At 33.7% G+C, this 14,277-nt stretch overlaps 1 protein-coding gene across 1 annotated transcript; it reads left to right on the forward strand.

The window, feature by feature from the left end:
- Positions 1-6,426: 6,426 nt before the first annotated feature.
- On the forward strand, positions 6,427-9,333 carry LOC106404814. The gene is made up of 6 exons (XM_022712733.1): positions 6,427-7,173; positions 7,264-7,446; positions 7,574-7,891; positions 7,991-8,469; positions 8,556-8,649; positions 8,716-9,333. Exons 1-6 carry the CDS (start codon positions 6,427-6,429, stop codon positions 9,331-9,333), a joined length of 2,439 nt encoding a protein of 812 aa, XP_022568454.1.
- Positions 9,334-14,277: the final 4,944 nt, after the last annotated feature.

Raw genomic sequence — 14,277 nt, forward strand, 5'->3', positions numbered from 1 at the left:
TCTTTAGTATTTTTCTAATTTTGTAGTATTTGATATTTATAAAATTTATTTTACGACAGAGGTATAAAGGATTTCCTTTTTTTATAATTTAGACAAATGGCTGTCATTTCTTCTTTTTCTGTTTTTCTTTTGCTAGGCTTTTTTTTTTAAAGGAATTTAAAAGTTAAAATATACTTTAAAGCTCTAAACCCATGATAATTTGAGAAAAACACATGAATATTTGAGAATCTAATCTATTAAAATCGAAGTACAAATTAAGAATAACCCTTAAACTTGCACAATATTTACAGTTTAATGCCACTGAAATAATTAAATGAAGTTACTTTTAAATATTTTTTTTGTCTTTTTCAAAATTAATAGTAATACTTACTCCTAATTCTATGCTTTCCATATCTTTTTAAAAATTAATAAAACATTTTCTAAATTAAATTTACAATCAATTCAATATAAATCTTTTAACTTATCTATATCATATTAATATTATAAACATTCATAAATATCAATAATATACACAAAATATTTATATAACAATATAAGTTACATTTTGTCTCATTATCCTCCATAATTCACGTCGCTCTTCTTTTTTCTGAACAAATTCTTTTTTCTTACCAATATAAATATATTACATGCACCATTATAATTATTTACAAACTTACCATGTATGTAAAATAATTTATTAGACATTCTCATAAAATTTTGATCCACAAAAAAACAAAATAAAACATTTGTATAGATGCAAGGATCATATTCTAAAAATATAGTGGTAATACAATTGACGGTTACAAGATAAAATAAAATTAAAAAATATAAACTATAAAATTATTATGCTTATGAATGTTATTAAATAATTATTTAATACATGTAAAATTTTAAAAATACATATTATCACTTAGACAAAATGAATATTTATTTACAAAAATAAAAGCAAAAATCTGCAAAGTCGTAGTTTAAATGTACACAAATTTAAATCCATTTATATTTTTTTATCAGTCACATCAAATTTATATTTTCATTTTATTTTCAATCTTAATTTGTATATGTTCCAAATTTCATATAAGTTTAACAATCATTTTATTTTCTTACAAATATTATAGCTAATGTTTCATTTATAAATAGCATGCTAATTCACAATTGTCTATTTTCGTACTTTTTATTTAAAAAATTTGTTAGATATATATATTAGACATGGATCTTATTATATAAATGTCAGATTTTTTATATAATACCTAATATCGGTGATACTTTTTACGCTAAAATGATTAAATATAAAATCAAGTACAAATATAACATTTATATTTATAAATATGACTACATTAACAAATATATCATTAAATACAAACACAAATTAAATATTTGAGCGGTCGTGCGGGTCAAGATTTAGTCTATATTATAATGATTGAGTTTTTGCTCTCTACTCAGCGTGCCACATCAGCGTTTTGTGGACCATACTTTTAAAAAGTGTGAAAAGTGTCAAACTCATGGCTCGAACCCGGATTATTGATATATAAACACCAACATTTATACCACTAAACTAAAGGATACTTTGTATATTGATGGCCGAAACTAATATATATTCATGAAGGTCGGAAACGCTTGCTTATTCGGTTTTCTCTGTGGACCAGGCCTAGGGAAGGAATATAATATAGATTGTTTTTAATTGATTTCCTGATTCTTTGTTGAATAATATTATTTGCAGATTCTGTGATTCATGGGTTTATTCCCGCGAGACGTGCTAATCATTACATGTCGTCTTCGAAAGATGGTTCCATTATGTTTCGATATCATAACTAATATTTAAACTCACAGATATGGTTGGGAAAATACTTTCTGTCCAGAGCTTTGTTCTTACCAAAAAACAACACGACTCGTTATCCATCTCCTCATTGATCCGTAAGAAACAATCAACACACAATTCTATTTATATTATTATTATATATATTGTGCTAACATCAATAATCAAAAATATTTCTTACCCAAAATCTGTGGTCGTTTATTTATCTTCCTTACTTATCAAACTAATTTTAAACAAACATTTATTTTACAGCTTAAAAGAAACCACAACAACTCAAACAATCAAAACACCAAAAACTAGAATTCCAAAAAAAGACGAATCATTAATAACCACCTCTCTTTTTTGTCTAATCTTAGAAATAAACTTCAAAGCAAATACATCAAACCAATCACCTTAACTAAAACTCAACGACGCATACATCGAGTCAGCTAAACAAATACAAACTACAACTATTTAACAATTTTAAAACTTACTTTCGCAACAAAGAAGACGAAGACGACAACCAAGATCAGTGAAATTACCTAAACAAAAAAGCAGAGTAAGTTACGAACTCTGATAAATACAACAAACAATGATTTTTGTTTACATATTACCCATCAAATAAAAGAGAAACAAACACAGCTACACTAGAAGATACAAGAGACAATCCAGAGAGACACAAAGACGGCAACAACATCTCCACCTGCTCACTCTTCTTGTCTTATAAAAATAGCTTACATGCCCAATGTCAACAGGCCAATGCTATTGCTTTTTTTATGAGAAATACATAAATTCGTTTAAAGCCCATTAAGGCTCAACTACTCAAAAATGTCACTCATTTTATAATTATATTTACAAGTTTAAAAATAAAAAAAGTTTAAAAACAAGTTTTCATGTATTTGTTTTAAAGGTCCGGAAAGAGTAGGGGTGTTCAATCCGAATATCGGTTCGGTTTAGGATCGGTTTTTTTTGGTTTTCGGTATTTCGGTTAGTAAACTATAACTACCATTCTAAATCCATATTTACTTCGGTTCGGTTCGGTTTATATACTGTGGTTTTCGGTTTATTCGGTTTTATACCAAAAAACATAATTATTTAGTTTGAGATCATATTATATCAATTTTAGAGTCATATTGTCAACACAATCATTTATTAAAAATATATTACATGTTCAAATAAATGAACAAAAAAAGTAAAAATGCTTCTACCATCAAATAAAATAATCAAATCTATAACTAAAATTAAAGCTTGAAATTTTGAAAATAAAAATATGAAACAAAACAGAAACATGAAGTTTCAGTGACACAGCAAACAACACCACGAACTATATCAATCACATTACTAACACAGTTTAGTACTTCATAAGTGGAGAACAATGCATACATAATTCATCATCCCAACTCTAACCGTATAACAATAAAAAAAACTTGAAAAACAACTCAAAACGCAAAATTCACAACTACAATAACCCTATCAAATATTGAGATGAAACAAAAAACTTTGTCCACAATCCTGCGTTTGCGCGGAGGCAATGCTCCTAGTATCTGTAATACTGTGGTAATATGTCATTTATTTATGATATGTTATAAATCAATTGATGGATGTCCATAACCGGTCTGATCCATAACCAGCCCAAACCCTAGAGAGAGAGACGGCCCAAACCTAGAAAGGGAGAGGCGACCGACTTGGAGAGAGAGGCAACCAACTTGGAGTTTCCATTCTTCTAGTTTTCCTATTTTTTATTGGTTTATGATTTGTAAGTTTTCCATTTATGTATTTCTATTTATCTCTCATGTAACCCTTATATAAAGGGATGTCTTATTCATTAATAAAATACACAGAAACATTTAGCTCTAAATCTATTGTTTCACAATATGATATAATTAATAGCATCATTTTTACATCTTATGCTACCAAAACCAACACCTTCCAAAAAGACGTTTCCAATCCAACCTCAAATCCTCAAATTAAAAATGTTATCATTCCAACCGAATATCAGATCCTCAAAATTACTGTTTATTTCTTCTTAGTCCTTATTATTATTATTATTTTTTTATGTTAAACTTAATTTAGATTATCTAAGTACACCAAAATAAAAAAAAAATAGAATAAATATCACATAACATTAAGTAAATTTCACAAAATATAAAAATATATTAAATAAAGCTCACATAAACTAAAAATAAATGAAACCAACTTCAGAAATAAAGAAAATTACATAAACACTTAAAAAATTACATATCTAAAATTTATGTATATGTATGTTGTTTTTTTTTTTTTTTACAACAAAAGGCTATGAAACTAAGAAGATTCCTGGTCCGAGAACCACCTCGGGGGAATTGAATCAACATAAACCATAGCAGATGGCGAAGTCCTAGCACCTCGTGCCAACTTGTCCGCCAGAGTATTTTGCGCCCTTGGTATATGCTGGATAGTAAAATTAAGAAAGAATTCCTTACGTATGTTGTTTTATTATATATGTAATTTATATTATCTCTTATTATATAATATTATAATATTATGTGTTTTTACAACTTTAGATATTTATAATGTGTCTAATAGTTATTATAATTATTCAATAGTTTTATTTATATAAGTAAATAACTGAAAGTTTACAACTAATTAATATTATATATAAATATCTAAATTCATTTTACATATACGAAAAACAAATAATTATTTTACATTATTTTAAAAATATTATTTTATGTACAAAAACTTGGATGCCAATTTTATCTTGACGAAGATATTTTTATTTAACTATAAATTAGTTAAAATGTAATACTTTCTAAAAAAAAAACCAAATTTTTTTTTACTAAAGACTCATAAAAGTTGTTTTTTTCTTTGTTCTTCGTAAATTAGTTAAAGCTTTGAAAAACAGTAAAGCTTGCTTGGCAAATTAAATGACTTAAAAAAATAAAAACTAAAAGGTAAAATTTGATTGGAAGAAAAATGAATTTTGAAAAAGTAAAAACAAAAAACTAAAACAAAAACTAAAAACAATCATCATATAATATCATATAATTTTGACATAAAAATAGTATATGATAAAGATGCCCTTACACGTATATTCTCTTTTAACCAAACATGAAACAATTTTATTTATATTTTTAATACTTGGGAAATTTTGACATAAAAACGTGCATATACTTGATATTTCAAGCAACGAATTATTAATACTAACACGTACCCCAACTTAGGAGTATGACACTCCTTACCGACACAATAACGATGCGACTTGTAGTCTTAAATCAGTAAAAGAACTGTGATAAAATAATTTTACTACAATTTTATCTTGACGAAGATATTTTTATTTAACTATAAATTAATTAAAATGTAATATTTTCTACAAAAAGAAACCAAATTTTTTTTTACTAAAGACTCATAAAAGTTGTTTTTTTTTCTTTGTTCTTCGTAAATTAGTTAAAGCTTTGAAAAACAGTAAAGCTTGTTTGGCAAATTAAATGACTTAAAAAAACAAAAACTAAAAGTTAAAACTTGATTGGAAGAAAAATGAATTTTGAAAAAGCAAAAACCAAAAACTAAAACAATAACTAAAAACAATCATCACATAATATAATATAATTTTGACATAAAAATAGTATATGACGAAGATGCCCTTACACGTATATTCTCTTTTAACCGAACATGAAACAATTTTATTTATATTTTTAATACTTGGGAAATTTTGACATAAAAACGTGCATATACTTGATATTTCAAGCAACGAATTATTAATACTAACACGTACCCCAACTTAGGAGTATGACACTCCTTACCGACACAATAACGATGCGATTTGTAGTCTTAAATCAGTAAAAGAACTGTGATAAAATAATGGGAAATTACCTCTAATAACTCACATTTTATAACTAATGACTAGATTAACACACAAAAAAAAGAAAGATAGAAAATGCATAATTAAGACTGAAATGCCCTATCGGTTAAAAAATTAGTTCCCAGTAAAAATAAATTAAGGCAAAATTACTCTTACTTGACCAAAAAAAAGTAAAACCTCTTTGAAAAAAAAAATATCCTCACGACACTTTTCTCTTCCATGACCCCAAGAATCCTAAATCCCCAAATTGTGAAATCCTCAATCTCTTGACTCTCTTTGGTTTCCATCATGATTTCTCATCGATTTCTTCATCTCCACACCCTAATCAACCACTAAGTGAATCCAAAACCCAAGCGACGAAACCTAAACCCCCTTTCGAAAATTCTCAGCTGCGTCGAATCTCAAGGCTTTCATCACTTATTCTCGTTGATTTCGACACTCTTATAAGCTCCTCTCCACATCAATCAGTTTAATTCACCTATTTTGCCATCAAAGGTCAGTCTCTGTCAAACTATTTTTGATACAGAGTATCAAATGAATTCGATTTTGTTTTGATACAGAGTAGAAGTGTTTTTCATTTGTACATTTGTTGATATCAGTTTGGGTATGTCTGGGTCGTTTGTGTTCTTCAGTCTTGGTCGTTTCTATGTTTTTGGAAAAAAAAAAATTTTCTAATACTTACTACATTTTACAATTTTGCAGACGGATGACTACATCAAAAAGTGGAAAAAAATATCCAGCAAGACTTTATCCAGAGGGGAAATGTCCATTGCAAAGTGGAAGCATGAATCATAACTGTCATTTGGCTAATTTACAGATGGTGGAAGAAGTAGTTGGTTTAGATGTGTGGGAATCCATTAAAACATCATCTGTTGGAGTTATTCTGAGGCTGAAAGAGCTGAATTATACCTGGTCAGCCAAGGCGGTTCATCATTTACTTACAAACCAATTGGTGGTTAATAATATCCATGAGATATGGTCTGCTATAGAAGGTCAGCCAATTAGGTTTTCGCTATATGAGTTTGGTGATATTACGAGTTTAAATTGCGAGCCTTTCAACATAAATGACGAGGTGGAGATTGATCATAAGCCATTTTGGGAAGAGCTTGGTGTCTCTCCTTCACATGGTCCTATGCTTTCTGAGTTGCAGTCGTTGTTCACTAAAATTAGGAATTGGTCGTTTGAGAAGAGAAGAATGATTGGTTTACTATGTGTCTTGTCTATTGGAGTACTTGGCATCTCTCCAGACAGTAGAATTCCTTTGGATCAAGCAAAGAGAGTCCTAGACATAGAAGCATTTGACAGATACCCTTGGGGGCGTGTGGGATTTTCTAGCCTGGTAAATTCAGTGAAAATTGTTTCATATGAAGGAAGGAACAAGTATACACTTCGCGGATGCGTACACGCTCTCTTCATCTGGGTGTATGAGTCGATACCTGGTATTGGGCATGAATATGGGAATCATATTGAGGGTAACCAAGTTCCTCTTCTCTCCTGGTATGGATCTCGTGGTCGTATAAACTGGGATGAGTTTTATAAAAAGGAGAAAAGTCTCCATCTGAAGGTTACGTTTCTTTTCTTCATTATTGTTTTTTTTTAAAGTGATCACTTGAGATATTAAGATACTAACATATTTGCATTATTTTATTGGTAGGTACGAGTCAGACATCTCATTGTCAAGCAAGAAGCTGAGATATACCCTCAATGGCCAGAGGACAAGGTTGATGATGATCTTCACAACTTGATCACATACATTCTACATGGTGAGCTCGATGATACGTATTGGAACTTGAACTCGCGTACTGCACCAGTACCAAACAAAGAGAAAAGGAAATTGGTGAGTGAAGAACAAGAGTGTATGAAAAAAAAATGCCAAAAGAGAGGACATCCACTGTGAGTATATAAGCCTTTTGTTATACATATATGCTTGATGTTTATTGCTGAGTTTGTTTACTGTGTTGTAGCATGCTTGTGGATCCAGCCTTAACTCAAGTCGAGATGATACATTCCAACTTGGCCTAATGGAAGCAATGATAACATTGACTGCAAAGGTTGGAAGTATTGACACAGTCATTGTTGAGAAGGTGTTGACTGCAGTAGACGCATCTGTAGATGAAAAAGTAAATGCAAGGATTGGTGAAGCCGTGCTGGTATTTACACAGAAAATCTCCACTTTACAAGAAGAGATTGCTCAACTTAGAGAGCAAATGCAAGCTACTGTCCCTAAAAATGATGCACATTACAATGTGAACCATGAAGATGAAGTCAACAGCAACGACCCGGTTAGTGATTTGCTTCCTTTAACTAGTATGTCTATTTCATTTTAAAATAACTTACTCTTGAAATTTGACTTTCTATTGTTTTTTATATGCTGAAATTAGTCATGGATGGTCCAAGACAAAGCCTCATCACAAATGGATGCGGCAATACAATGTGTGGTTAGAAAGAAAGCCAAAAAATCCGAGGTCAAGCTAACATCTCCAATTCTACTTGACACTGGTGGTGAGAAGGTTGTTGGAACAACACAAGTAAAAAAACCAGCTAGAGGATTGAAAAATGTAAAGAAGGAGAAGGTTGAAGTTCCACAACTTAGGGATTCTGGTGGAACATGGTCTGATTCAGAAGACAAGCAAAAATATGGTAATCTAGGTGCCACATTAGACCAGTTGGCGGCAGTCTTGGATGGACCTTTGCAAAAATGCAAGACACAGCTGACAAAGACCCAAGTGTATCCATATGTAGGTAACTCAACTGTCAAAGGGATCATAAAAGGTGATGTCTCTAAAGCCTGCTATGATCCCTTAGCTAAAGTTGATGAGACAAAATTTAAGAAGCTACTGGATTATTTGCGAAGTCTTGAGTAAGTTTAATTATTAGCACGCCTTATTTGTTCTTAATAATTTGTTACTGTTATACTAACTTGAGCTTGTTTTTTATTCATTTCAGTGGTGATAACGATGTAGACACTAACTTCTATATAAAGCTAATAACGCCAAGAAATGTGTGGGAAAAAGATCGTTTTGGGTGGCTGTCAGATTCTGTAAGTTTATTTCTTTTTCTTGTATCAACATGAATCCGGGTGGTTAACACACAATTTTTTTTATAGCATATGGCATCTGCAATGCTTATGTTTCATAAAAGAGCTATGAGGGACCCTTCACCGTACTCAGCAAAGATAGCTTTTCTTGAGCACTGGTTTGTCAAGATGTGGGTCAGAGACTACAAGAAATATGATCCTAAAACGTGGAAGTTCTCAGATACTTACAAGAAGGTGTTCAATGGCAATCACCCTACAGAGTTTTCCAACAACAGAAAGTGGCTGAAGGATGTGGATCGGTTGTTTCTTTGCCACTTGATAAATGGTGACCATTGGGTCGCTTTAGAAGTGGATCTTGACAAGAAAATAATCCATGTTTACGATAGCATACAGACAGTTGTCCCAAGCCACACGGATCTTCTAGAAGAGTGTCGTCCTTTCACGAAGATGATTCCTTTATTGTTGAAAGAAATGGTTCCAGAAAGGAAGAGTTCACAGCAGTTCAGGATTTCAAGACTTAAAAATGTTCCGCATAATGAAGAGCCTGGTGATTGTGGTGTTTACGCTCTGAAGTATATAGAGTGTAAGGCGATTGGCTGTGGTTTTGAAGGACTTTCTGATCAGTGCATTCTGGCAATGCGTATTAAGTTAGCTGCTGAGATCTATGATGAGGTTTTGGGTCTGTAGTATTTTAAGTTTCTGATATGATATTCTATGTTTTGAACGTTATGGATATGTAGTATTTTCATTTTTCGGATGTGTAACATTTTTATGGTTTGGTTTGGTTTTGAAATCAATATTTCGAGAAGTTATGATAGTCTAGAGATGTGGAAGGGTTGTGGAGACGTTGATCAAACACGCTTCTGAATTAGCTTCAAAACTGTGTTCTTTTGTGGCTTTTTTTTTTGTCATCAAACCTTGTAACAAATGTATCTCAAGTCAAAAGACTTGGCAACAACCAAAGAAAACAACTGCCAATAGGCAACAAAACCCAAACAAGAGAGAATTAAATAATAAGAGATTAAGAGTATATAGAGCTGAACAGCTCGTGTCTCAATCTTCAAAGAACTCAAACGGACTCCGCGGCTTCCGTGAACAGGGAACGCATCAGCCATAAGAATAATATTATTATTGATGCAGGTCAATACATAAGTTGTGTCGTTGTCTGGTGGTATTTGGGTGGTTTTTCGCCCATCACTTCATGGGTTCAAACCCAGCAGAGAGTGTTTTTATTTTTTTGTATTTGCTAATTCATTAATGGCATAATGGTAAATAAGTTCATCTTCTTCAGATCAATTCTAGGGTCATGAAGATTGCAGATTTTTGTGATTTTTAGTTCAAAATCGTGAAAGCAAGGTGATAAACCAAGTTGTTTCACTTGACTTGATCTCAATTTGTCAATTTTCTATCGATTTGAGGCTGGGTGATCGAATTAGTGGTTTTCTGGGAAAAAAAAATTGGACTTTCATGTAAAACAGAGTAAAACAGAGAACAAATTGTCTAACCAGAATCCAATAAAATAGAAGTTAAATTGTCCAACAAAAAACAATAGCAAATTGTCTACCAAAAAACAAATGACGCATTGTCTAACCAACAGGACATGTTTTGCAATTGTGACCAACTTGATTACAAATCGAACATTTGTGCTCTTTTCTTGGTCGTTTCTTATTTTCACCTTTCTCAAACCAAGACTTCATTCTTGAATTTTTGGGTCTCCCTGGTGGTTGGCGAACCTCGGGAGGCAAACAAATTTTTCCTGCGACATTATCAGGGACTGGTGTATCAGCATATCTCGGCATTACTGCCACAGAGTAAGCGTTGTACAGATAGTTTGTAAGATAGTATGGAAGACACAATGAAATGGTTGATAACTTTGTCGCTTCAGCTGCTGCAATTGCGTGAACACAAGGTAGTTTTTCTAAGTCAAATCTGCGACATGAACAACTTCTCTCAGTCAAATTCACTATGTGGGTAGATGAGACACTTGAAACCTGATATTGATGAATATCTATCTGTTGCACGCACAGCGTTTTAGCATAAGGTACACGGCCCTACAAAAGTATGTCTCAAATGTTAGTATTGTGTTCACCAAATATTCATGTGTAATAGAAAATCAGGTTTACCTCTAAAAGCTTCTCTACTCCACGAGTTAGAGTTGTTTTCATTGAATTTGCATCAATCTTACGTGACGAAAACCAGCGCATCATCATTTGCCTAATTGCTTCTATAAGTCTTACAACCGGCAAACTCCTTTCATCTGAAAGCACTTTGTTGATAGATTCAGCTATGTTGGTCGTAGTCAAGTTGTATGATATCTTGCATATTTGCATTGTTTTATCCATTCATCCATGAGCATTTTCATCATGTAGATTAGGATTTAGCCATGTCTAGGTTGCATTTTGCATTCATTGTCCTTATTAGGTGTTGGAGTGCCACATGGAGTTCTTGGGGACATTTGGATGCATTTGGAGCTTAAAGGACGTGAAATAGGTGATCATTTGACGAGCAGAGCATGGGAGCGAGGTTCCGCAGCGACGTCATGAGGTCGCTCCAAAGAACCCCCCAGAGCGACTTGCCCAGAGCGACGCCCCGAGGTCGCTCGCATCTCACACCCCTCTCGGAGCGACCTCCCAAAGCGACACCCCGAGGTCGCTCGCGTCTCTATGGCGAGACGACACGAAGCGAAGCCTGGAGCGACCTCTCAGAGCGACCCACTGAGGTCGCTCCCGAAGGCCGGAGCGACTTGTCGGAGCGACATGCCGAGGTCGCTCCGCGTCTATTATCTGCTCGATTTCTATTTTACTTAAGGGCCTTTTGGTCATTTCATTATGCACGTTTTACATTTCTAAAACCTATGTTTTAAACATCTTTTGTAGCCACCAGGGCAGATTATCTTTTGATCTATTGAGAAATACACAAAAACTCTCTGGAGAAGTTCATCTCTTGGATTTTGATTGTTATGTTCTTGTGTTCTTGTTGATTTCTTATCTATTTCTCTACATGATTAACCTGAAATCCAATATGGGTTTAAGAGGAATCATGGAGATTAGTGAGTAATCACCTTTTGAATTCATGGGTTAGGGAGATTAAGGGTGATTAGGTTAGAGCTAGGATGTTTTAGTGTAGATCATTCATATTTCCTTGCTAGTAGAGTAATCATAATGCATCTTCTGAGTTGGCCACTCAGTTGTTGATCCTTAGGCATTTTTCACCCGAAAGGTGTTCGATGAAATGCCCGAGACAACTCTCCTAGGCTTTTAGTATACTTTGCCAAAGACATTTGTTGTTAAAGGTGCTAAGATAGCTAATAGACTTGTTAGTAATGATTGCTTTCATATTATTCAACCAAAGACATTTGATGTTTGAGATATGTTAGCAAATGAGCATTCATCTAGACATAGAGCTTGCTTAGAATTGTGTCTAGGCTTAAGGTTGATAGTTTGATTGATCATTTGCCATCCTTAGTTTGATACTTGATCACCCAAGGTCTAATCCCTATGCCCATGAGTTCTCTTTTCCCTTAGTCAAGAAAGTATCATTCTATTATTGCTTTCTAGTATTAGTAGTAGTTTAAAACTCATCTAAATCATTGGTTGCACTTAGATTAAGTGAGTACTTGCATTCTCGGTGCTTTAATATCCCTCAGAACTGGTTCGACAATCTTTTATACTACAACATTTGTCTTAGGAGCCTTGAAAACTCCTAACATCATTGTACCTATCACCAGGGAAATGAGCTCTCGCCCACTTGCGTACATCTGCTTTCTGTAAATAATCATGTAATGCCGGGTGCAGTTCTTTGATCTCATCGAATATGGTCTCAAAATCTGAAGGCCTGTATGAATTAGCTGCCTTTTTAACCAAGCCAAACAACTCGCAGCCTCTAAACTTTAACAAGACATTCTTATACAAGTGATAAGTGCAAACTCCTCGGCTGGCAGTTGGATATACATGGGCTATTGCTTTTCCAATTGATTTGTGCCTATCAGAAATAATAGCAAGCCTTTCGTCATCTGGAATCACACAGCTGAGTTGTCTGAAAAACCACTTCCATGATTCATCATTTTCAGTATCGACTATCGCAAATGCTACTGGAAATATTTGGAAGTTGCCATCCTGTGCTGATGCAATTAGTAGAGTCCCTTTGTACTTTCCTTGCAAGAATGTGCCATCGACCACAACAACCTTCCTCATGAATGGAAATCCCTTGATGCTAGCACCAAATGCGATGAAAAGATACTTAAATCTGTCACTAGAATCTACTACAAGGCGAGTGAATGTCCCTGGATTTGCTTCTCTAATCAGATGCAATTAGACTGGTAATTCCTGGTAGCCACTCTCAGCAGATCCCCTAACCAATTCTCTTGCACATATCAGTGTCCGATGAGCTTTCCAGTAGTCCATCTATCATTTAAAATAGTAAGAAACAGTTAGAAATAAATCAAATTTTGAGTAAACAAGTAAATGAAATAAACCTTTATTCCAAAGCACATGTTAAGGGACTGCTTCACATGACTTGGCAAAATGGTTGACTCCACTCCACCAATGAAATCAGTGTATAAAGATCCGAGAATATCTGGTGTTGCTTGTCTGCAACGAGCTGATCTCTCTGTAACTGAACAAGTATGATCTGAAACATAGACACGTACAGTAAAGCGAGGAGTATCACTTGTCGGTGATGCTCGTAGCCTCCAACTACAGCCTTCAACCCAACATTTTACGACTAACAGATTCGGTGTTGAGTACTCGACATCGTAATCAAACTGTTGCACTATCGTCAACATCTTAAGTCGTGTTTGTAAAGCAGACTTGGACTCAAAACTTTGGCCAACAGAAATATTTAGTGAATTCAGTTGTTGCTGCCTAACATGTGGAGCCACTGCCTTAGCCTTTTTCGATTTGCTTCCCACCCCCATCTTTGGCGTACACACTTTCCTCATATTTGTATCTACTTCTGGAATTAATCCGTAGGCTATAAAGTCTTCATCATCTGATGTCGCACCATCTGAATCATCGCAATAGTCAAACCGTTCTCCGTCAGTGTCTGAGTCTTCATCATGATTACAATCATACTGGTTAATATGTTTCATCGTCTTCATGTTGTCTTTAAAAGTGACCTCTATGCATAGACGAACTTTGTCAGATTGTAGGAGACGGAAGAAACCTTGCAACTGTCGAAAATTCCCAATTTTAACTGGGGGTGTGTCACGAGTTAGCTTCATCAAGCTTTTCCTGCCAAGCATGTAACTCAATTCGATATTAACATGTCTCTTATCTAATCCGTAGTCCTCATAAACCATGTTAATCATATCTTCAAAGCTTGTCTTGTCACTGACTGGAATTACTTTGCTTCCTCTTCTGTTATCAACGTGAAACATCCACTTATCCTTCTCGAATAACCACTGCCCACAAACGGCTATAACCCCCTCCATCAGTTTCTCTTGAGATTAGCGTGAAATAGCCACTTGTCCAAAAAATGATCGTGACTTGGAGAAGAAGAAGTTTTACGGCTAAATCTAGGTTTTAATAACTGGTTGAAGGTATGGTCGAAATTTTGGTTTAATTAGAGCAAACCGGAATTTTTTTCTTCTAATTAGTTAACCAATTAAGTTGTTAACCGGTTCTGGATGAA

This window comes from Brassica napus, chromosome A5 (assembly GCF_020379485.1).
Source record: "Brassica napus cultivar Da-Ae chromosome A5, Da-Ae, whole genome shotgun sequence".
Lineage (NCBI taxonomy): Eukaryota > Viridiplantae > Streptophyta > Magnoliopsida > Brassicales > Brassicaceae > Brassica > Brassica napus.

Bases quoted from the DNA above. Each gene is read 5' to 3' on its own strand.
- LOC106404814 (XM_022712733.1), top strand. From the start codon at position 6,427: ATGGTGGAAGAAGTAGTTGGTTTAGATGTGTGGGAATCCATTAAAACA. The intron at 7,447-7,573 runs GTGAGTGAAGAA...ACTGTGTTGTAG, and splicing joins ACAAAGAGAAAAGGAAATTG to CATGCTTGTGGATCCAGCCT. The intron at 8,650-8,715 runs GTAAGTTTATTT...TTTTTTTTATAG, and splicing joins TTGGGTGGCTGTCAGATTCT to CATATGGCATCTGCAATGCT.